The 23875-nt window shown below is 33.3% G+C and overlaps 1 protein-coding gene and 1 long non-coding RNA gene across 3 annotated transcripts; both read right to left on the bottom strand.

Moving 5' to 3' along the window:
• Positions 1–14631: 14631 nt before the first annotated feature.
• On the bottom strand, positions 14632–17041 carry LOC145038443 (uncharacterized). Of its 2 annotated transcripts, none has more exons than XR_013679378.1 (3): positions 16799–17041; positions 15909–15968; positions 14632–14996 (listed from the first exon to the last, which is right to left on the bottom strand). It is a non-coding gene; the product is annotated as an uncharacterized LOC145038443 (long non-coding RNA). The 2 variants fall into 2 exon arrangements; XR_013679379.1 differs by lacking the exon at positions 14632–14996 and adding an exon at positions 15238–15726.
• A 2541-nt stretch (positions 17042–19582) lies between these two features.
• On the bottom strand, positions 19583–23410 carry LOC145041669 (extra-large G-like protein, putative (DUF3133)). The gene is made up of 5 exons (XM_078989813.1): positions 23035–23410; positions 20712–22491; positions 20365–20425; positions 20054–20277; positions 19583–19961 (listed from the first exon to the last, which is right to left on the bottom strand). The coding sequence occupies exons 1-5, from the start codon at positions 23150–23152 to the stop codon at positions 19904–19906; spliced, it is 2241 nt and encodes a 746-aa protein (XP_078845939.1). The 5' UTR covers positions 23153–23410; the 3' UTR covers positions 19583–19903.
• Positions 23411–23875: the final 465 nt, after the last annotated feature.

Here is a 23875-nt window from a genome sequence, read left to right as displayed (position 1 = left end):
TACCCTCTGCTACTGCTCAACATACATAACCCGTAAGTAACCTCCTACCAATGTACATGGTGCAAGACTAACTACCGGTCTATAAATAATCACTACCCAACTACCAGGGCGCTGATCCAACAGAACTAGCCATCATACAGCTATCCATTTCTCTAGGATACTAAGCTAACAAGGCATATTCTCATGTCACTATCTCATCTACCAGGACAATAGCAAGCACATTGTTACACCCCAAAACCGAGAACGGCAGAATACGTTCTGGGGTGGAGGACGTCATGTATAGTATCATAACAATGCATAATGGTAAAGACAAGCAACCACATCCATTGCATTAGTATAATATTTGTAATACAATCGTGTTCTGTACAGTTTGATAGACACCAAAAGTATAATCAAAATAAAAGATGAGTCTTGTATATGTTCCATCTTCTCAAAAGTTGCATCTGTACCTGTCTACTGATGACTTGAGAATACAAGTTATTTTGAAAACGAGTATCACCATAAAGATGGTGAGTTCATAAGTATTTAGTGTCATTGCTTGTATAAAAAGTGTTTGAAACTAAGTAATACAATATTTGTTATCAAGTTTTAACAATAGTGTGATCCCTAGAAAATCCTGTATTTTCCAGTAAAAGTAGTATTTTACCAAGACTCGGTTATTTGTAAGTTTAATTCTTTGAAAATGTAAGAGTTTTCCCAATGAAACTATCAGTGTGAAAATATAGTTTTAAATTTCGTTCATATAAAGAAATTGGAATAATAGAGTTTTACCCCAACAGTGTCACTGCCGGCTAAATATAGTAGAGATGTAAACTCCAGATAGTATTAAAGGTGTATACACCTCGGGAAGTCTGTTTTACCTTTAATTCTTAATATGTTAATTAGTGTCTGAATGTGAACTCATATGTAACCATGTTGAGTGACAGCAGTATAACAATTGACCCTCCAGGTCACATGTAGCGTAGTGATGTTTTGTCATCCCTGGGCCTAGTCAGCTCGGACTGTAGCTAGCAGTCGGGATGTGGGAGTGTCCGTCCCGTATAGATCTATACACATAGTGTTCGCTCTCCCTCCAGGAGGCTCTGGTTACATGATGATAGCATAGCGAAGTGTCGTATCGAGAAGTAGTGCATCACATTCTATTTTAGTATATTCTCTCGTATGGTATATAGTATTCTCTTCATGTAGTATATAGTGTTCTCTTCGTATAGTTTATAGTGTGTCTTCGTATAGAGTATAGTGTTCTCTTCGTATAGTTTATAGTGTCTCTACGTATAGAGTATAGTGTTCTCTTCATATATTGTATAGTGTCCTCTTCTTATAGTGTATAGTGTTCTCTTCTTATTGTGTATAGTGTTCTCTTCTTATAATGTATAGTACGTATATACTCGTAACCGTACTGACCATAGTGAGTATCATAGTAGCGATAGTAATGAGTGGTAACCTTTAACTATACCTATTATAGTTAAATAGAGATGTTAGTTGAATGCCTTTGATACACAAAGGTGTTGAACTGAAGTGAACACTTTTATATCCAACACAAATATATATGATATATAACTAAGAATTCAACGACATTTGGACAGATAACCTAATACCCTAAGTCCACAATCAAATAAGAACAGGAAATAAGGTGAGTTATCAGTTCTAAGTCCTTCAATCCTTACTTATATAAATATATTGGTGTAGATATGTTTTGGAAATAAAATAAGTTTGAAAGTACTGGAAAATAGTTTTAGAACAATTAAACATGAAAATGAGTTTGATAAACGTTTAAAACAATTTTGTTGGCAAGGTAGTTTGAGAGTATAGAAAATCCTTTTGGTAACAATTTACACATCACATATGATTAGTATTATAGCTTGTTTGATTCAACTTGTATTTCCCCCCATAAAAGCAAATAAAATCATTTAGAAAGATTGATTTAGGGGTATGGACTCACTTGTAGTGTGTGATGCGACGGTAGGATCAGTTTAGGAGGTTGAGTGTCAATTGTGGACTTGAGCACAAACGGATCCTATTAACCATATAATGACATATATATATATATATATATATGTGTGTGTGTGTGTGTGTGTGTAATTAGTGTGTGGAATAACTATTTATTGTATTGGGACCTCTTTAGGGACTAGTAAACACTTATTATGAAGTGTAACAACCATATAAGGTTGTATATGAGTGGTATATGACTACACAAGAGAGAGTATGGTCAAAATGCACAAAAAATGTGTGTGTGTGGTTGCACACATGAGTATGCGGCCATACAGTGGGTGCGTGCAGTCGTACACAGGAGTGTGTGGTCGTACACTCCTAATTTGTGCCCAAAATGTTGATTTTTGAGGTGTTCTTAAGTCTTATGAGTAAATGAAGGCCAACCTCTTCACTTTAGAGAGTTTTCAAGGTGTGTGCGGCCACCATATGAAGGTGTGCGGCCACACTCCTTCAAAGGATGAAGAACACATGAAGAACACTAAGAACACTATGAGTTTTAAGCTTAGATTCACATGTTTTACCAGTAACAAGCTGATTGATGGGGTGATTCACGTTCTTGAGGGCCTTAGAGTGTTCTTTAAACGAGATTTTTAGAGAGAGAAGTATAGTGCAGCCAAAGAAAGAAAGAATGAATGACGGGGGTCCTCCCCTATATATAGAGGTGAGTGTGTGGCTGGAAACGGGTGTGCGGCCGCACACACCTGTGTGTGGCCATACACTCAAGTGTGTAGCTGCACACTCCATGTTTTGGAGTGCTTGGCCCAATTTTTGCTTGATATGCATTGTGTTATCCTGTTTTTAGGTTCCTGCCTCCTGTGTATTATGTTTAGAACGTTCCAATAGACCCCAAACAGTGTTGAAAGCTAACAAAATGAGTCTAACTTAGATTCAATTGGTCTCTTGTACAAGAAAGAAATTTCGGGTTGTCACATACATCATCACATAACATAACAGGATCTAACAACAATTCAAAGGGCCAGCCTTGGTGCCTTAGAACCTTGAGTATAGTGAGGAAAACTCACCTTGCAACTGCCGGAATCCTGCAAATCTCTGACTGCTGACTCACCAGAAATTCTAACTATCATATGAAAACCATCACATTAGAAACAATCATGACTTCCTAGGCTAAGGGCCCACAACACTCATTAAGTCCATCATCCTCTTATTAGGCCAAGACCTAAAATCAAATCCTCATGCAAAGCCCAATATTGGCCCAATTTACTAAATTGGGCCCACCTCACCAAATGGGCCTAGATCCAAGGTCCATAATAATTATTAGGTCTAAATTACTCCATCCATAAGTTTCAATCATGGCCCAAGTCCAACTAGCCCATAAACAGCCCAATCATTTAAGGCCCAAGATTGAAAGCCCAACAGAGGGCGTACGCTCGTCTGTACCAAAAATCCTTCCAAGTGCTTAATGGCTTAAGCACTCAAGCCCATATGTTGGATCCAATGAAAAAAAGGGCCTAGGACTCATAAAGTCTCAATCTTTATCCTTTTGGACGTCCATAAAGCTCTTAACTCAAGGTCTTAACCCATTAAGACCTTCCTACTTCTTTCATGGGACAACCAAAGCCATTGGGACCTCATTTTTCTTACTCAGGATCTCTCTAGTGGTCTGAAAGGATAGCTCATCTAAACCAAAACACATCATGCATCAAGATGGTGGTTTTGGGACAAGAATGGTGTCAAAACTTCACCATACATAGGTCTACACAAAATAGATGTCAAGCAAGAAGCTTTATACCTTTAGGAGCTCTTGAACCACTAGAACACTTTAGATCTACACGTTAGCCTTCTTCCTCTACTCACTAGATGCACAACTTCTTCTCCAAAGCACTCCAAATTCACTTTAAAAGCTCACACACTCAAGAAGTTGGATAGGGTTTGGGGAAAACGGCTCTAAACAGTGCAGGGTAGGGTTTGGGAGGGTTATGAGCTCTTAAGGTTCCTTAATTAGCCTCCACACCTGAAATATTAGGGTTTCTGGATGATAAACGTACGCTAGGCGTAAATCACGTACGTTGGGCGTACTTCAAGGAACTCTGCATTCATTTAACCACCCTACGTTGGGCGTAACCTAGCTTACGCTTGGCGTACCCATCCAATTTCATGCATGCACTCCATGCACGCCTAGGACCCCTTTGCCAAATATTTCCTTTAGGGACCATCATTGACACTAGCTTCAAAGTGTCATAACTCCTTTATTCTAAGTCCGTTTCCGGCGGACTTTATATCCACGAAAAGGTGGCAAGAAGCCCTATGCTCCTAGCAACACACCTAGACCCGAAAACTTCTCGAATGAACCCAATGCCCAAAAAGACCAAAACGCCCTTACCCTTGATCTCGGTAATCCATAAATAATTACTTTTAGAATGGGGCGTTACAAAAAGGAGATTCCTTCAAAATCAAGAGTCATTCACATGAATAACGAATTGGAAATTCATTGTAAAAAAGAAATTCAAGACTTATTAGATAAAAAGCTAATAAAACCTTCTAAATCACCATGGTCTCGTTCGACCTTTTATGTTATGAATGCAGTCGAATTAGAAAGATGATCACCTAGATTGGTTATCAATTATAAACCTCTAAATAAAGTTTTAGAATGAATTAGATACCCTTTTCCCAATAAAAGAGATTTATTGAAAAAACTTTATGATTCAAAAATATTTTCAAATTTTGATATAAAATCAAGGTTTTGGCAAATACAGCTTCATGAATCTAACAAATATAAAATTGGTTTTAATGTTCCTTTTGCGCATTACGAATGGAATGTTATGCCTTTCGGATTAAAAAATGTTCCTTCTGAATTTCAAAACATTATGAATGATATTATCATTCCTATAAACAATTTTGCTATTTTTTATATTGATGATGTTCTTATCTTTTCAAAATCTATTAACCAACATTTTAGACATTTAAACATGTTCTATAATCATATTTATAAAAATGGTTTAGCGGTATCAGCAACAAAAATGCATCTATTTAAAGATCAAATACGTTTTTTAGGACATGACATCATTAAAAACATCATTAGACTTATAACAAGAACTTTAGAATTTTCAAGTAAATTCCCTAACGAAATTAAAGATAAAAAACAACTTCAAAGATTCTTAGGATGTTTAAACTATATAATTGACTTTTTCAAAGATCTAGGAATTATATATAAACCTCTTTATAATAGATTAAAGGATAATCCAGAACCATGGACTCAAAAACATACTAATATAGTTAAACATATTAAACAAAAAATTCCAACATTACCATGTTTAAATCTACCCCATCCAAATGTAAAAATTATAGTTGAAACTGATGCTAGTGACATTGAATTTGGAGGTATATTAAAACAAAAAAAAATAATTCAAAGATGAACAACTAGTCCGATATTTTTTCGGTGCCTGGAATGACACCCAAAGAAGCTATTTAACGGTCAAAAAAGAAATTTTAAGCATTGTTCTATGCATCAAAAAGTTTGAAGATGATTTATTTATGAAACAGTTTTTATTAAGAGTTTATTGTCAATCTACAAAATCAATTTTAGAAAAGGATGTCAAAAACATTATTTCCAAACAAACTTTTGCTAGATGGAAAGCCCTTCTAGACAACTTTGATTTTGAAATATAATCTATTAAAGGAGAAAATAATTCACTTCCAAATTTTCTTTCTCGTGAATTTTTACAGGGGAAATGAGTTCTTCCTCTTCATGCTCCAAAACAGATAACAAGAAGCCTATTTCTCAAAAACTTGTACCTTTTCTTCCTCGTTCAAATAGATTTTCCACCTTTATCTCCAGAAAACAAATTTGTACTTTTTACTAATGTTCTTCAAAACAAAGAATCAAAACTTGTCACTTCTAATATTTCTCCAATCAAGACTGTTAGTCCTTTTATCAAATCTCCATCCTCGTCTCCTTTGGGAACTCAAAATATTGTTATTTCTACTAAGACTCCATATATTATAAATCCAAATATTGAAAGAATTCAAATTCTTGAAGAATCTCATATTTCAAAGTTAAATCAAGGATTTCATATTCTCACTTATCATCTTTTTGGTCGAGGGAAAACCTTTTATTCTGATCATTATAAGACCAGAGAATATTATCAAACCATTCTTCAAGAATCTGGTTCTATATGTTTCACTCATCGATCCAATTCATCTGAAGGAACAATTTATTACAGTAAAGCTCAAATTCTCAAGGTCACTTTTCCTCACGATTGGTCAATAAATCCTCATTCTGAAGAGAATTTAGTAGGATATCTTGCTTAAGCATGGTCCAAAACATTCCTTGTACGCAATTATTCACATTCTTGCTTTATCTTTTTTGATATAAACTTTGACTATGAATACCCCAAATGGTTTGTTAATTGCTATAAGTTCATGGGTTTAATACCAAAATGTCTACCTGATAAAGTTTTATATGGATTTCTCAAACTCAAAGAGTTATTTGTTCAACCTATTCCTGAATTTGAATATCTATTATAATTTTCCATGTTATTCAGAATTCCATGGATTATGTCATGGACTTATAATTATCAAGAAGCAAAGGATATTTCTCCTCCATGTCTTAACTACCAATATAGAAAAAATGGTAGGAAAAATTCAAACTACCTCAAGCCAACTCAACAAAGGTGATCAAATATTATCAAGAAATCCATCATTCTACAAAAGCAAAAACAAAAGGGATCAAGAATAGTCCTCTATCTGATCCTGAAATTGTAGCTTTAATTCTTAACTCTAGTGGTTCATCACAAGAAGAACTTCACCGTTTATTACAAGATATTCGTAGATCCCCTACAGAATTAAATGAATCTACTCCAGGAACTCAATTACTTCAAGACGCATAAGACCCATTTGATGATCCATACGAAGAATAAAATATTATAATTTTTATTTTGGTGTATACCCTCAATGTAGAGTATTTCGTTTCAATGTTTTTCAAGATTAATAGTTTTTCAAAAAGTGTGGGAAAATTTTTTGTAAACACTGTGTGTGTAATAAAAGTGTGTAAAATCAATTCTCAAAATCTTTATCAAAATATTATCAAGAATATAATTGAAGGTCATTATTGACTCCATTGATTAATTCCAATTATGATATGAAGAAAAAATGTTTCCACCAAAAGAAGATGATCAAGACAAAAGACTTTTACCAAAAGGAGATGCTCAAGTACAAAATGCTTCCACCAAAAGAAGATTCTCAAGACAAAAGACTTTTACCAAAAGAAGATGGTCATTAATAACAAGATGACAAGAGACTTTATAAAAATGAAGATTTCCATTGATACTTATACAATTTCCTTGTCGGCCATGACACAAGAAAATTATTCAAGATTCTTTAATCAAGCCAAGACCACCAATAAATAGGGTTGGTGTTTCAACTTTTATGCATTCGAAAAATTTCACTCTCTCAAATATATAGACTATGTCTAGAAAAACTCTTACTATTTCTCTATCTACTTCTCGATGTTCAAAGTCTCTTGATTTCCAGATCATCCTTTCTCAAAATGCTTGTACTAATTGTATTCCAAGTTTAATCAAACAAGGTACCGTTTAAAGAGTACTTTATTCAATTCCTGTCATTATACTTTTGAATTCATTTTCTCCTACAAGTATTTTGGTTATTTACTATGATTATTTCTTTTCGAATTATTATAACAATTAATTCTACAAGATTTGAGATTTTTGTTAAATTAGTTTTAATCTTAAACAATCAAGCTAATCATATTATTGAAGCATAAATTATGAAATATTTTGGTTATTTACTATGATTATTTGTTTTCGAATTAGTATAACTATTAATTCTACAAGATTTGAGATTTTTGTTAAAATAGTTTTAATCTTAAACAATCAAGCTAATCATATTATTCAAGCATAAATTTTATATATATATATATATATATATATATATATATATATATATATATATATATATATATGTATTAATTATTAACATTTACTAATATTTGTTAATTAAATAATAGTTGAAATTAAAATTAAAATGATATGCTAAACATAAATCAAAGAACATTTCTTATGCTAAACATTATAATATAGTTTAGATAATGAAAATATTAAAAAAAAAAACAAACATTTAATATTAAAAATCATTTCGCAAAGCTTGCTATATTTGCAAGGACATTTCTTATGTGCCATAAAAAAGTGAATAGGTGGCATTGCAATTCTGCGAGGTAAATGATCTTATATGCATAATTGGATTGCATTTAAGAGTAGATATTACAAAATAGGAAAACGACCCTTTAATGGTCATATAAACAAATTTTGAAGAACAAATTCCAAAACAAATGAAACTATGATGATTTTTGTTCTCCACATCTTTCCAACGACCTTCCAACCCTCTATCTCTTTGTCCTACAGTAAATATAATCGGTCATCCTAGAATTTCACCATCCCACCAGTTTTGTTTTTCTTGGTTAGGTGTCTAAGCTCATAACTATATTTGGTATGTACATGATTTGATTATCCTTTTGGGATGCCTTCACTCATGCAACTTGATAGGACGACTAAAGGAGAGGGAGAGAGAGAGAGAGAGAATACGATTTATTATATGAATAATAAATTGGTACTCAGAATGATTTTATTAAAATATTATAAGATTGATATATTATTTGGAAATCATATTAATTGGTAATTAATCAAAAATTAATCTAGTATTAATTTTAGGATTAAAAGGAACTAGTTAATAATTGAGGGACTGTTGTGCAAATCATTGATAGTTGCATAATTGGGCTGATTGACTCCATAGAGTGAAGTGGATGAAATCCTAAGGGGGAAGCCTTATAGATTTCGTCTAAGGGCTATAAGGAGGGAATCCATAGGCTACTTGGTGCCTAAGTAAAGTATTAGGGTTTACACCTAAAAACCCTAGCAACCACAACTATTTAAAGGAACTCTACATAGGAAAATCGGCACTTATGCATACGGTCCATACCCTGTCCGTTTTTCATACCTCTCCAAGTCATCCTTGTTGTGTTAAGTGTTTGTTACTCCATTATAGGTGCAACACTCTAGGCACTAAGCTTTCAAGAGTCAAGGTGGTTCTTGTTATTACTACATAACAAGTGAGGTAATGATCAGACCCTAGTTTTATATATGAATTTCGAATTATATATGCTAGATCTAGATTTATTGCTTTGGAGTTTGTATTTGAATGTTCAATACATAAACACTTAGATCCAAAGAAAATAGGGTTGCATGATCACATATGATTGTAGTTGTGCTCAAAACCCATCAGTGGTATCCAGAGCCTAGGATGGTTTTCAAATGAATAGATGCAAGAATGAACAACCAAAAGAACAAGAAATCGATTTTTATGCTGTCTGACAGATGAACTCGATGAGTTCCATAGAGGACTCGACGAGTTCACTTGCCAACTTGGCGAGTTAACTCGTCTGGTGTTGGATTTTCCGATTTTTTGGCTAGATTTTGATTTAGGATAATTACCATAACTTGTTTTTAATCCCTATGTAACATCCCAAAATTTGAGGCCAAATATTTCATTTTAAAATTAAGGAAATCATAAAATATGTTACCAAAACATTGTCAATATTACATCAGGTTTAAACCACAATGTCGTGTCTCAAAATCATAACATCATAAGTGATGGAAATCAGAGTACAATCCCAGAAGCTCATTGCGGAAATCATGTATGAATGTGTGATGCGCTGCTACACCACCGGCTCCTTCCCCTTAGACGAAGAGGTACCTGAAACCAAAACTAAAACTGTAAGCACAAAGCTTACTGAGTTCCCCCATCATACCACATACCATATAATATCATCGGTATCTTTCAACCGGTATTTGTCATCGGTGTCTTTCAACCGGCATCTGACATCGGTATCTTTCAACCGGTAACTGTCATCAGTATCTTTCAACGGGTAACTACCATCGGTATCTTTCAACCGGTAACTGTGGACTATTTCACCCCTACCACTATCATACAATAACAAGATATAATCATACAGTCAGGCATAACTGGGTACTAACCTACCCCTCAATCCTAAAGATCGATGTCAGGGAAAGACTAATCCCTACCACTACCATTAACACACATAACATATCACACAGGCATATCTCATGACCAAAGCACATAACCATACCAAAATAATTACCACAAAGACAATTATCTACCAAATACCCTTGTTAGTGGGCCGATATTGTGGCCTTAGACCCACCCCTACTGGAAGGTAACTCACCTCGAATGAGTAGCTTCTGATAATCTGCGTGGGAAATCTCTGTCTGCTACTGCTCCGGATATCCTCAGGCTATAATCCCTACAAAACACTTAGTCAGAGTCTGATATCTATTCTTAGGGTAAAATGATCATTTTACCCCTGACCAAGTCCAAGTCAAAGTCAACTTCCAGTTGACCTGACTCACCGAGTTGGGCCGCCAACTCATCGAGTCCCTATCCCTTTAACTGTTCTCATCCACGTCTCTACTCTTCGAGTTTAGCAATGACTCGACGAGTTCTCCTTCTATATAAATCATCGAAGGATCCTTCATCCGACTCGCCAATTTGTATGAACAAATCACGGAGTTTATCCTCATCCTATGATCCAGTCCTGTCCTAGACTCGCCGAGTTGTAAGAACAACTCGTCGAGTTAATCTTCAAATGTTGGGAGATTGCCTTGGACTCGCCGAGTCGGCTCATGCACTCGTCGAGTCCTATGAACTCCAAGACTATGGCTTAGCCCAATACATTGTCTCACTCCCCTGGACCCTCTAAAACCTTTCCAACACTCAACTGGGTCTCTTTGACCCGTAACAGAAAATGGGAGTCTAACCTCGGACTCGCCGAGTCCCAAGAACGACTCGCCGAGTCGATACTATCCAAGTCTATTTCTTCGATTTCTGGTATACAAATCTTGTCCAAATGATAGATCTAGGTCCCTAAACTCGATATAGCACGTAAAGTTACGAACTTTACATGCATGCATGGGACTTTGAGCTTAAAAGGCTCTAAAAGAGACTCTTAAGTTGCATAGGGGCTTCCATGGGTGCAAAAGCAACCCTTTTATGTCTTGTAACTCCTTCATGGACCTAGATCTGAAGCCTCAACCCCCAACCATGCTTGCAATCATGTTGGTCACCAAGAATGGCTTATAAAAGCCCTAAATCTCCCCAAAAAGGTATCTTGTAAATGAACAAGCAAGGTATCAACATTATACCTTCTGGGAACTGTAAAAGATGCACAAACATGAACTCCCTTGGTCTTCTCTTGATCCCTCTAGGCCTTCCTTCTTCCTTGTGATCAAAATCACCAAAAATCACCACAAAATGCCTTTAGATCTTCACACACACAGTTAGGGTTTGTTATGGGGGGTTTCTGGAAGCAATAGAGACGAAGGGTGGTTGAATGAGATGCTTAAATAGGGTGCAAACCCTTAGATTAGGGTTTTGTCCAGTCAGAGTCTACTCGTCCAGTCTAGAGGTCGACTCGACGAGTCCGTCACTTAAATCTCGTATCCAATCTGCTTCTACTCGATGAGTTGGGCCTTCAACTCGCCGAGTTCCAGGCCAAAAATGCAAAATACTTAAATACAATACATACCATGAACCAGGTGCTACAACCTAAATTCGATTTTTCTGATTGGTATGATATATCTTATCAAATTTGAAGATATGGTTAAATATGGATAATATAAGATTATTTTGATTCAAATATTTAACCTAGTAATTTTGAAAAGCTTCAAATTGCACCCTTATGGTTTTATCGTTTAATTTTGAAATTAAAAGTCTTAATTTTTGGTAATTTAAATAGTTAAACCATAGTTTTTTTACATAGTTTAAAAATACACCCGCATGGTTTTATAGCATCCGGATTTCAAGGAATAACATACTACTTTTGATTTTGAAAAGCACATTGTAGTAGTCAAGACTTCTTTGTGAACGGTTGATATTAATTACGCTTAATCTAATTATTTTAGAATTTAATATTAAGACAGATTTTTTTCAGGTCAACTGTCATTGGTTCAATCGTTTTTTTTTTATAAATTCGGTCGTTTCATTCGGAGTAGTATTTATGCAAAGACCAGCACTTCTACTTGGCCCGGCCTCTTCAGCGGGTCATGATCCAACCGGTTCAACTGACCACGGCTTGGGTTATAAAACATTCGTAATTATTAATAGGGTTTAGGTCATCTTTGGTCATTTAACTTTTGGTTTTTTCCTCATTTGGTCACTTAACTATTTTTAAGTTTTAAAAGGTCATCAAACTTTTGATTTTATACTCATTTAGTCACTTAACTTTTGATTTGGTCATATTTAGTCACCCAACTTTTAGATTTATGCTCATTTAGTCACCTAACTTTTAAAATTGTACTCATTTAGTCATTAAACTTTTAAAAAAATTTAAAAGTTTAGTGACTAAATGAACACAATTTTAAAAGTTTGGTGACTAAATGTGATCAAAACAAAAGTTAAGTGATTAAATGAGCACAAAACCAAAAATTTGATGACCTTTTAAAACTTAAAAAGAGTTAAGTGACCAAATGAGTACAAAATCAAAAGTTAAGTGATCAAAAATGACCTAAACCCTTATTAATAATCTAATTTATAATAGATTAAAACTATTTAAATTTTACGTTACTAGAAAATTAGAAACATGGCACCCATTGTATATTCTTGAGTTTGGTTATATTAAAATCAAAACAACATATGTTTATTTTAAACAAAACAATAATATAGCTTTACTTTAAACCCAAAACACGACATACATAACAGATAGTTTTACTATTGAATGATATTTTTCATAATGTGTTTTTCGAATATGACATGTTTCATAAATGAAACTACTAACATAATGAAAATTTTATGGAAAATAAACTATTCGTTGTCTTCAAACAAAAAACTAATCATTGTTGTTGCATCGTGCAAATACCCCACTAGCAACATACTTTTATTTTTAACCAAACATAGCAGCATAAATTATATATATATATATATATATATATATATATATATATATATATATATATATATATATATATATATATATATATATATATATATATTAATGATAAATGATATATTATTGGTGCATTGCATGTTTTTTTATTTAAATATGTCATGTTATGCAAAGAAATTGACCGCTATGCATTGCATCTTCTTGGTTATATGTTATGTTTTCGAAAGAAATTAATCACAGAAAGAGAACTACTCTCTGAAAAGAATTATTCATCACACCTACATTCCATGTCCACCGTTGAATTGAAACTAATCATTGTCCACCGAAAGATAATTATGTCAATTAAGTCATCAGTTTTCATTATGGTTTTGGTATACATTAAAGAAATCGTTGAATTGGCACTAATGTTTAGTCCAATGGTTCCAAAACCACTGGATTGAAACAAATATTTGGGGATATTTGTCAATACATTATTTCTTATTTTTAATATGACATGTTTTCTAAAGCAAAGGAATCGTTGGAATGAAAGTAATTATTGTTTGCTGAAAAAAACTAATTGCTGAATCATACATGTTTCCGAATAGAAATAATTGCCGAAAAAAACTATTCTCACCCGTCGCTTGGCGCGGGTATATATATATATATATATATATATATATATATATATATATATATATATATATATATATATATATATATATATATATATATATATATATATATATATATATATATATATAATGGTAATTTATGTGAATTATACGTTTAACAAATTCCTCACCACTTTCTCATATTTTTCTACTTGAAAGAAGTTTTATTCCAAGAATCCAAGTATCTTCATTTTGATAAAATGTTTGCTAGGATATCTAAAAAAAAAAATTTTGCAAATGTTTTCATACCAACACAGTTGATTACCATTGTGAAGATAAATAATGTTATTGCTCGATGCTTAACTCATTCCCGCTCATATAAACGATTTTATCGTGATTGAGCATTTACACCGATGATGTCTAATTATACGTTGGCTTCTAATCTTCTATGAAGAGTTGTAAAGCAAGTCACACATAAGTGCCATGAAATTATTGCACATGGAGACCATATAATAAAACAAATCGAAAAAAAATGAATTACCAATGTTAAAAGGGATTAGTTAAAAAGATACTACATTTTATAATATAAACACTCTCGACAGCTCGAAGAGTTTCACATTAGACAAGGTTTTACTTATTGCGAAAAATCACTTTGTTATATTTTTGGAAACTATAAATATAGAATTAGTTAGTTATTTAGTAGTGTATTAATTAAAGTAATATGTTTTTTAATATTTAACTTGAACCTTTATTTTTATAAAATTAAGATCCAAATGTCATACATTGCGGCATGTTCAAGTAACTTGTGCCATATACTTCTGATTCTCCTTACAGAAAGCTTCGATACTATCATACTACCCTTTTTCTCCTTACCACAACTCAAGCAAGCACTCACCCAATATACAAACACAATCCCCGCATTCATTGTCGATGTATATCTTTGGCAAAATGAATAGTGAATTTCATGGGGGAGTAATAATGTTTCCTCCACTAATCTATCACCTTTAAGAACATATAGTCATATAAAAATAAGCCTCAAAAGATAATAATGTTTCCTCCACCATACCATTACTAACTTCTGGAAATAAGTTATCATATATTATAAAAGTCCACATCATATGGTCCAAAACGATGCTCAACCAATGAGCCTTATTACTATTTAGTAGGGAATAATACATGTACAATGATGTAAACTTTAATTCTGCAACTTAATTGATATCATAAAATTTATAAATTTGAATATATATGTACTCGGTCAACATTTGTCAAAGCTGGATATGGAAGCTAGGACCCACGGCAACTGACATCATTTTCGACATATTGTGAAACTTCAAAAAATGGATGGGTATAATCGTCTACCTTTGCTCGACTAGTTTAGAATCTAATAGTATAAGACTTCCACTATTAGAAAAACAGTGTTTTACGACACGCAATGCGTGTCGTAAAACGTTCAGACGACGTGCAAATGCATGTCAAGGAAGACCCTGTCATAACGAAGAGACCACATAATGTTTAATAGAAAAAATAATGGTATTATAATTTATTAGTGGATCTGTTATATTATATTTTTCAATTTAACTGGCATAAGATTTCTTACATTCGTATCAATCCGGCCAAAATGTTTAATAGAAAAATAATGGAAAAAGGATGCCATAAAAGATGGGGGACCCTATAAGTTATTGACAATATATCTCCTAGCCATATGAAAAAATAAATAAATAAATAAATAAAAATGATCTTTTCTTTATCCTTAAATCGTATAGATATCACATGGCACATTAGCAGTGGCATCCTTAATTTTGCATGTCTGTCTCCTTGGAGTTATGTCCCATAAGATCTATGAGAAACCATCGGCTATTTCCTATCTAATCTACATAGATAATTATGTGATAAATTGGGTCAATTCCTTCATAATATGTGTGAAAACATCCACTACAAAGTTTTGTAGTCATCATATCATGGCCTCAAATGCTATCAACCACTCCCTACATAGAACGGTGGTGACTAAAAACGTTGGTGACAAATTGTGGTATATTGATGATGCCAAAGCATTGTCATTGGGAGCCTTTTTCTCCGTTGGCCTTTATCCCACATGTTCATCACCACCATCAAAAAATCCAAAGTTATCTATGAGTCTATCTATGATGTACCATGCGGAAATATGCTCGACATGGGTTTATGTGAGTTGCACCATGGATATTTAGTGACATCCTACTAAATAAAGTTAATAAATAGTTAGTAAATTCATAATTATTTTTGTTAACAATTTTTGGTTAATTAACTAATATTGTAAGTACCTCATATTCATGGATAAATGAGAGACATTGTAAGTACATTAACTTGTCTTGCTGCTGTTCTAAAAAAAATAAAAAATAAAAACTAATATATTTAAGTACCTCATATTCATGGATAAATGAGAGACATGTCTCCGGTCTCCCAACTCACAACGACTAAGTCTGGAAAAAAAAACAGGGGAGACCACAGTCAAATTTTTTAGATTAAGATCTAATATGTAAAAAATTTAAAAGTGAAAGGACTAAGTCTGGAAAAAAAACAAGGGGGGCCATAACCCCCTTGCCCTTATGAAGATCCGTCCCTGCACACCATGATTTGGCCAGCAAATGATCTTTTTGCCCCATAAATTTATGATCCAACATAATAAGAAGAAAAAACGAACAACATCCTTATCTTATATATCATCAATGGTGGGTTGTCAAACAACTTCATTAAATTACTAGCATACAACGAATATAAATGATCTAATATAGGGAGCATTGGGTCCTAAACTGGTTGATAACATCCTCATCTATTATTGTAATCCCCTCAAATTATAACATGGAGATAGTGCAAAACTTTTGAGGTCCAAAATGCACGTAGTATCATCCAGCATGAAACCACATCACCCCATCACCATGGTCATAAAGGATATAAGATAACAAAATAGTATGGAAGAAATACATGTTTCTATAATATATTATTTTGGGATATTTAACCACACCCCAAAAGATGGTCTCATAAACAACCTTCTTTCTTGGTCGTCAAAACATCAAAGTGTAATTCATATCCAATATTGAAGATGAATATCAAGGTGTGGCCAATGTCGTTATAAAGACATGTTGGTTATGCAACCTCCTTCAAGAGTTACATACCGAAAGGTTTTAGGCATACTAACACATATTCATAAGCAACGGAAGCATATAACAATTCCGATGTATGCATGCAACCCATAAGGATCTAAGTTCATTATATTATTGCAACTACAAGCGTAATAAGAAAACATACATACCTATTTAGCACGTGGAGATCTCCTTGTTTGAGATTGAGTTCTTGCCACCTTTGTTTGGATGTAAGGACCCATAGTCTCTCTCTAATGATATCATACCCAAGAACACCAAATGAGCAAAAACAACAAAACCCTAAGAGAGGGGAGGCGAACATCAAAAACTCCACAAACCCTAGAAAGGTTAGGATGTTCGTCCAAGAATAAGGGGCAATGGGATGGGGTGGGGGGCAAATTTTAGAGCCTTGAATGAGCATCTAGGGTTGGTTTCGTAGCTCCTTATTTATAGGCTCTCAATGTTGCTCAGTCACAAAAGCAGCTGCCTTATTATTGAATTTCCTCATGGATTGTTTACATTAATTAAACTATTTTAATTATTTAACATTCAACAATTATAAATTAGCTTCTAATTAATTTATCAAAACATGACAAATAAATAAACTAATTAGTAGTAAAAAAAATATGTCTGTTAGTTACTCAAATGGTTCTTAATAGCAACCCAAAAGGATCTTATTATTATTAGACTTATCACTAATAGTTATGATTTTTGACACTTTCCAACACACTCTTCACTCACAAAAGCAACCATTTTCAACTATCACAATGTTAAGTTGTATATCCCTCGAACCCAATTCAACGTCAGCAAGCCAAGCACGTTAATATTGACATACACTTTATGTGAAATCAAGTTATTTTAGGTCGGGTACATGTTTCGTATGTTCCATATATGTCTATGTACGCAAATATATTCACCATAGGGTTTCCAACATATTTATTCCACAGGTTTTGATCCAGTTTTAACATACAAATAAATCATCGATAATCAAACTACAGAGGGATTTGATATAGAAGCCAGATAAAATCGAAACCAATTATTTTTAAAGTTTGGTTCGATTTTAAATAAGTTGTTTGGTCTATAAGACTTAGTTATATCTTGACTGGTTTTGACCAGATTTTCGTGAATGAAATGGATATCCGATATAATCGGGTTTAGGTTTATGATAATCTGTTTTTTTTTTCTTTCTAAAACAGGTCAGTAATCCTATAACAAAATCTTTTTTAACTAAAATTTAACTAAAACCAAATAAATATTTGTATTATATTCGGTTTTAAAATACAAACTTAAAAGTTCACGATTATGATCATAAGTCTAGAAATTGAAAAGGAAATCTTTGAAAAAAATCCTAAAATTTTATCCAAGTTTACAAAAAAATCTCAAACTAAAATTTGTTTACGATAAAGCATGAATTACCAATAAAAATTGTGATTTGGCCCATTTTCCCGGTTTAGCAGTTTCATTACTTATCTGGTTTCATTAAAGCCCCGTTATTTTACCATAATTTACGAATAAATTCCAAACTAAAATTTAATGATAATTTATCATTTTCTCCATGTAACATACATTTTACCATTTTCATTATTGACCTCGACGCCTTGTTATTAAATGAGCTAATGAGATGGATATGTTGGGTTATATAATTCTATGTTTACCATAAAACTTGATATCCTTATGCATTGTATATTTTTTGGAATATAAAATGCATCCAACAAACATTGCAATAATTACATAAACTAGCAACAACTTCGCCATTGTTACGTTTATAAAAAAAAATTCAAATTGTCTATCTAAACTTATGCAATCCAATATATCTATCTCATCAGACATCAACTCATTTAATGTTGTTTTTTCTTAGAAACGTACATTTTATTGGTTTCATTTTTGACCTAGATACATAGTCATAAATGAGTCAATAAGATTGATATCAAATTTTATAGTAAATATAGTACTATATAACCCATCATATTCATCTTATCAGCTAATTTCATGATTAGGTATTCAAATCAGCAATGAAACCGATAAAATGTATGTTACATGGAGAAAATAGTCAAATCATCATAAAATTTTAATTTGGGATTTATCTTAAATTAGGATAAAATAATGGAACTTTAATGAAACAGATAAGTAATTAAACTCATATACCGAAAAAAAAAATAGGCCAAATCATCATTTTTATCAATAATTCATGGGACTCTAAAGATTGTTTATTGATGTTCACAGAAACATTGAATCTATAATCGTTGAATACGTAATTATCAAACGGTGAATCAATTCATAGAAACATCAATAATACCCGTTGTGGGGTTCAAGCTTCTTAGACTAAACATGCTAAGACTATTCAAGTAAAGTTAATTTAATGTATATATATACATAAACAAAAATACATAAAAATCACTCATAGAATACACATTCAATAACATATTTGAAACATATTAGAGTATTATTATTATTGTATTATTATTGCCTTACATAGCTAAAGAAAGCTATGTAATTATTGAATCAATTCATTCACAGAAACATCATTGAGATAAAGCATAATTTTCTCACTTAACATATTAAAACCCTTTTGTTAGTATTAAATGAAAAAGAAACTATCATATATATATATATATATATATATATATATATATATATATATATATATATATATATATATATATATATATATATATATATATATATATATATATATATATATATATATATATATTATCATATATTAGTTAAGTCCATTAAGTGAAAAGGAAATAGTGATTAAGTTCACTCTAGTAATTGTCTTGACGGAGTGTAAAGAATTATCATTAATTTGTGGTAATGAAATATGTTTAATATGTAAAACATATTGGAATAAATGGCTATAATAAAATGCAAATCAAAAGGCTTTAAAGTAATAATTTACACAATTACACCCATGATCATTACTCTGTTCAAACATAGATAAAACATGCATATGAGACAATTCAATAAACTTAAATTTATATACACAAACAAAAATACATAAAACCAGTCACCAAATGCACAACAAAACAACAAATTCGAAACCAAAAATGACAACTCCTCCAATAAATTCCTAAACACATCATTTGCATCTCACATACATATCGATACACGAAGCTCTAAACTATTGAGACATTCAGTCATAAAGAATTTACCTTGTGTCTACAAACACATAGGTTCCATAAATACGGTTTATGCTTCCCACTGGAGCATAAACCCCAAATGCTCCATGCATCTGATATCATATGACTCAAATGACTGGAGCATTTATAACTTTATATAACCATTGCTTTTGGAGGCTTCATCCCGAATCCATGTTTCTTGCGCTCCACTCTGCCAAACACAACAATATTATTATTACAAATTTATAATTATTATTATTGAATTAAAATTATTTTTATTTTATGTAAAACTTAAGGACTTACGTTGGGGCTAATTTACCGAGTCCTTCAAGCTCTTCACCTGAATCCGCATCTAACACTCGCCCAGATATCTCAATGACATAAGATCTGTCTGTTTCTGTTGAGAGCCCTCTACTTGCAAGCAAATCCAAATCCCTCTCATGAAGCTCTCTCCCATTCACAAATACATTTGTGTTTCCATCCGCACATTTTTCAGGCATCGGATAATTAAATTCTTCAATAAATGGCTGCAAATTAAAAAACAAATTTCTTTATATCCATATTCATTTTAGAATTTTTCATAAAATAAAAAAATCAATTAGCAAGAAAATTACCGGAATTATTCCACGACAAGGACCACCCATCATACCCCAAAACCCAGCTCTTGAATCATACCTAAATCAAAAAGAGAACAAAAAATGATTAGGATTTAATCAAAAAATTTACTAGAATTAGGGTTAGTGTCTGAGCGAGACTAAATGACCATTTTACCCTTACATTCCAACAAACAATTTTAACGTGAGAGGAGTATACAAGAAAGGCAAATAGGTAAAGGGTTAGTGTCTGAATACATTAGCATGGTTTTTTGGATTATCACATTAAGTCATTCTATCTGGATTAAGTCAAAAAGAAACAATCATGTATAGTTATCTAGATTAAGCGCTTAACCCTTTAAACTCACCAGTATTCACCAGGCTGAATCGGTCCAGCAACCTTTTCAGCTTTCTTAACCAACCGATCCGGTATATGATGCCCGTTGACCACCACATTGACTTTTCCCATGTCATCATGTTGACTAGACTTTGAAAAATCCCTAAAGCTTTTCTTAATCATACTCGCAAAAAAAGATCCACTTCCTCCATTTCGATCCGTATTTGCATCACCAGATTCTTGAGATGTGCCTGTGTTTACTCCATATTCGTTTGATGAAATCTCAATCTCACTTGCTAATGTATCATCATCATCTTTCATGTTCATGGACCCCACATTAATGGGTTTTTCCATATTTGACCTTTTGCTCATGTTCCCTTTTTCTGCTCGATTGTATTTCGTTGAATAGTCAAAATGATCTTGAAGAGGTGAACCAGAAGGTGGTGGAGATGGTTTATCGTCTTCCACTGTTACATCGACTGTGTTTTCATCTTTGATTCCATTTTTTAAATCTTCTTCAGATGTGTAAGAAACTGCGGATTTGTAAGAAGTCAAACTCGGTCCACGTATCGCCAATCTATCCATTGACTCAAAGTCAAAATTGCCAGAGTTATCGTAATCTTCAGAGGAAAACTCGGTGCCTCCCCATTTTGTGTCGCCACGTGTCTTATGAATATGATTATCTTTTGCCTTTTGGGAATCCATACGAGTTACAGTATAAATCGAGAGAAGAAGTTTCTTGTTGACAATCGAAAGCGACATGACTTCGGAACACGATGCGCATCTCATTTTTTTCGTATCTTTTTTGGGTACTTGAAGCAATTCGTTACATTTACAACACGCCACGAACGGAGAACCGCCGGAAACGGGGCGGCACCGCCTCACTCCGGTGGCTAAGATTCCTCTTGGAGGGCGGCGGATTTCGTTTGACCATCGTGTTCGGGATTCACCGCTGCGAGAATTTAAAGAACGGTTGTAATCATGGTGGTAGAAACCCGGATCGTTTTGCAAAACCGGTGGTGCGATGGGGTGTGGCGGCGGTTGTGGTGGAGGAGGTGGCGGAGCTTGGTGGTGTTTGTTGTAGCAGACTAAACACGAACAAGACGGATGGTGGAATAATCGATTATCAGTAATTTCGTTGCTAACGTATTGGCCGGAATAATAGGGATGATTATATGGGTTTTGTTCAAATGGCATAATCGGGGTTCTTCTGTGGTTTTGCGACCTAAAAGGATCATTAAACGATTGAACTTGATTCGAAGAAGGTAATAAAGAATGATTATTATGATGAATATAAGGAGGGGGGTCAACATAAGATGGGATATGATGATTAATCGGGAATTTTTCTTTAGGTTTATCACGAGATCGAACGATTTGATCCTTGAGTTCGTCTAATTTCCTTAAAAGCTCATCGCGATCGTCTTCAACCTCTAGATTGTTTGTGTTATGAACTAGTTCAGCATATTCATGGCGAGGGGCATAATTGTAACTCGATGAAGCTTCTTGAAGATTTGAGTCTCGATATCTCCAATTTGAACTTCGAACTGATCTTCGTGACCCACTTCTGTTACCTGCTGTTGTGGGTTTTGGTTCTTCGAAGTTTATGTTGTTATCATCGTCTCTTTCGTGTCTCCTACCAGAACTTCCATTAGATTTGACTCCACTTTCTGAAGCTAAACTCATGCTCTTAACACTTCTTTTTGAGAAATCAAGATTCACAGGTGATTCTTTGGAGATTTTGTTTGGAACTCCGTCACTTTCATCACCGGATTTCTCCGAAGATACACCGGATTCAATATGCTTATTGTTTGCTGTAAGTTAAAAAACAGATAGAAAAAATCAAAATTGAAGAACACTTCAACTCTATAAACAGATACAAAATCACACAGAATATTGACCTACTCACAACCAGATATTATTTTAAAGCAATAAAATACAAAGTCTCCAACCCCATTTTAGTTTATTCAAACCACAAATAACCTTGATTTTGACTGCTACAAAAAAAAAAGATTGAAGAAGTCAACACCGGGGATATTACCAGGTAATTTAATGTAATAATGTTGCAAACCCATCTGAATTTCTTCACGAAATCGCATAAATTTGACACCAAATCACAAGAAAACACAGCGAAAAAATGTAAAATCATAATTTTCATGAAACCTTATCAGATACCTTCAAAAACGACGAATAAAAAGATCACATGCCTTCACAAAATCAGCCATACCCAAATCGTTTATGCATTATCCATCAACAATAAACAGATAAAACAGAAACGAAACATACATTTATGAACCCAAATCTGAGTTTTTTGACAAGAATTTAACGAAAAATGATGAAAGAGGAAGGAACTTTACCTCGAAGAACAGCACCACAACCACCACACTGATAAACTGCATATTCGGTGACCTCAGGGAGGAGATTTTCACATTTGGGGCAGCGAACTAACCGGACTTTTGCTGGACTTTCAGACATTTTTGCTCAAATTAACAAAGATTGTGTTTATTTGTGAAGAAATTAATGGCCAAGTTGAGTATACAGGAGAATCGATAGATAGATTTTATGGGTTTTGCAGAAGAGCAACAGAAAAGATTCTGGTTTGAAAATCTATGGGTAAAATGAGGGGAAACCGATGAAATCTTACATGGACAGAAAAGAGAAGTGTAGGAGTTTTGTGAAGTTTGAGAAAAACTCCAAGGGGAAAAGGGGGAAGGAGAAGACGATAAAAATCAAAAGCAGCTCAGCGCTGAGGGTGTACTTTCTTTACTTTATTCTGCAATCCCTCGTGGTTGAAAAAATTATGTAAAAGCCCTTCAAGTTATGCCATATTACATAAATTCGTTAGGAGTTTAAAGTTATTGCTGAGTGGTACCCTTCTTATTTCAAGCAACAAAATAATACTCTTCTCAATTCTCATCCATCTTACTAATCATCTTCTTGAATGAAAATACCTAAATGGAAGGGTGCATTTTATTGTTTATGAAAAAACAATCTTCGATTACATGCAACTTTGTGAAGTAGTTTAGTTTTAGCAAATTAAAATAGTTTTTCATAAGATATCACTAAAATGAAAATTTTAAGGTTATGTTTGGCGTACGATATGAAAAACTAGTTGATAGTTGAAAACTATTAAATAAAAAGTTAACTGATAGCTGAAAAGCTAGCTAATAAAAAATATCGTTTGGTACAACTGACTAA

This window comes from Lactuca saligna, chromosome 4, assembly GCF_052625555.1.
Source record: "Lactuca saligna cultivar CGN05327 chromosome 4, ASM5262555v1, whole genome shotgun sequence".
In the NCBI taxonomy this organism is placed as follows: Eukaryota; Viridiplantae; Streptophyta; class Magnoliopsida; order Asterales; family Asteraceae; genus Lactuca; species Lactuca saligna.
This window is presented reverse-complemented; position numbering and strand designations above follow the sequence as displayed.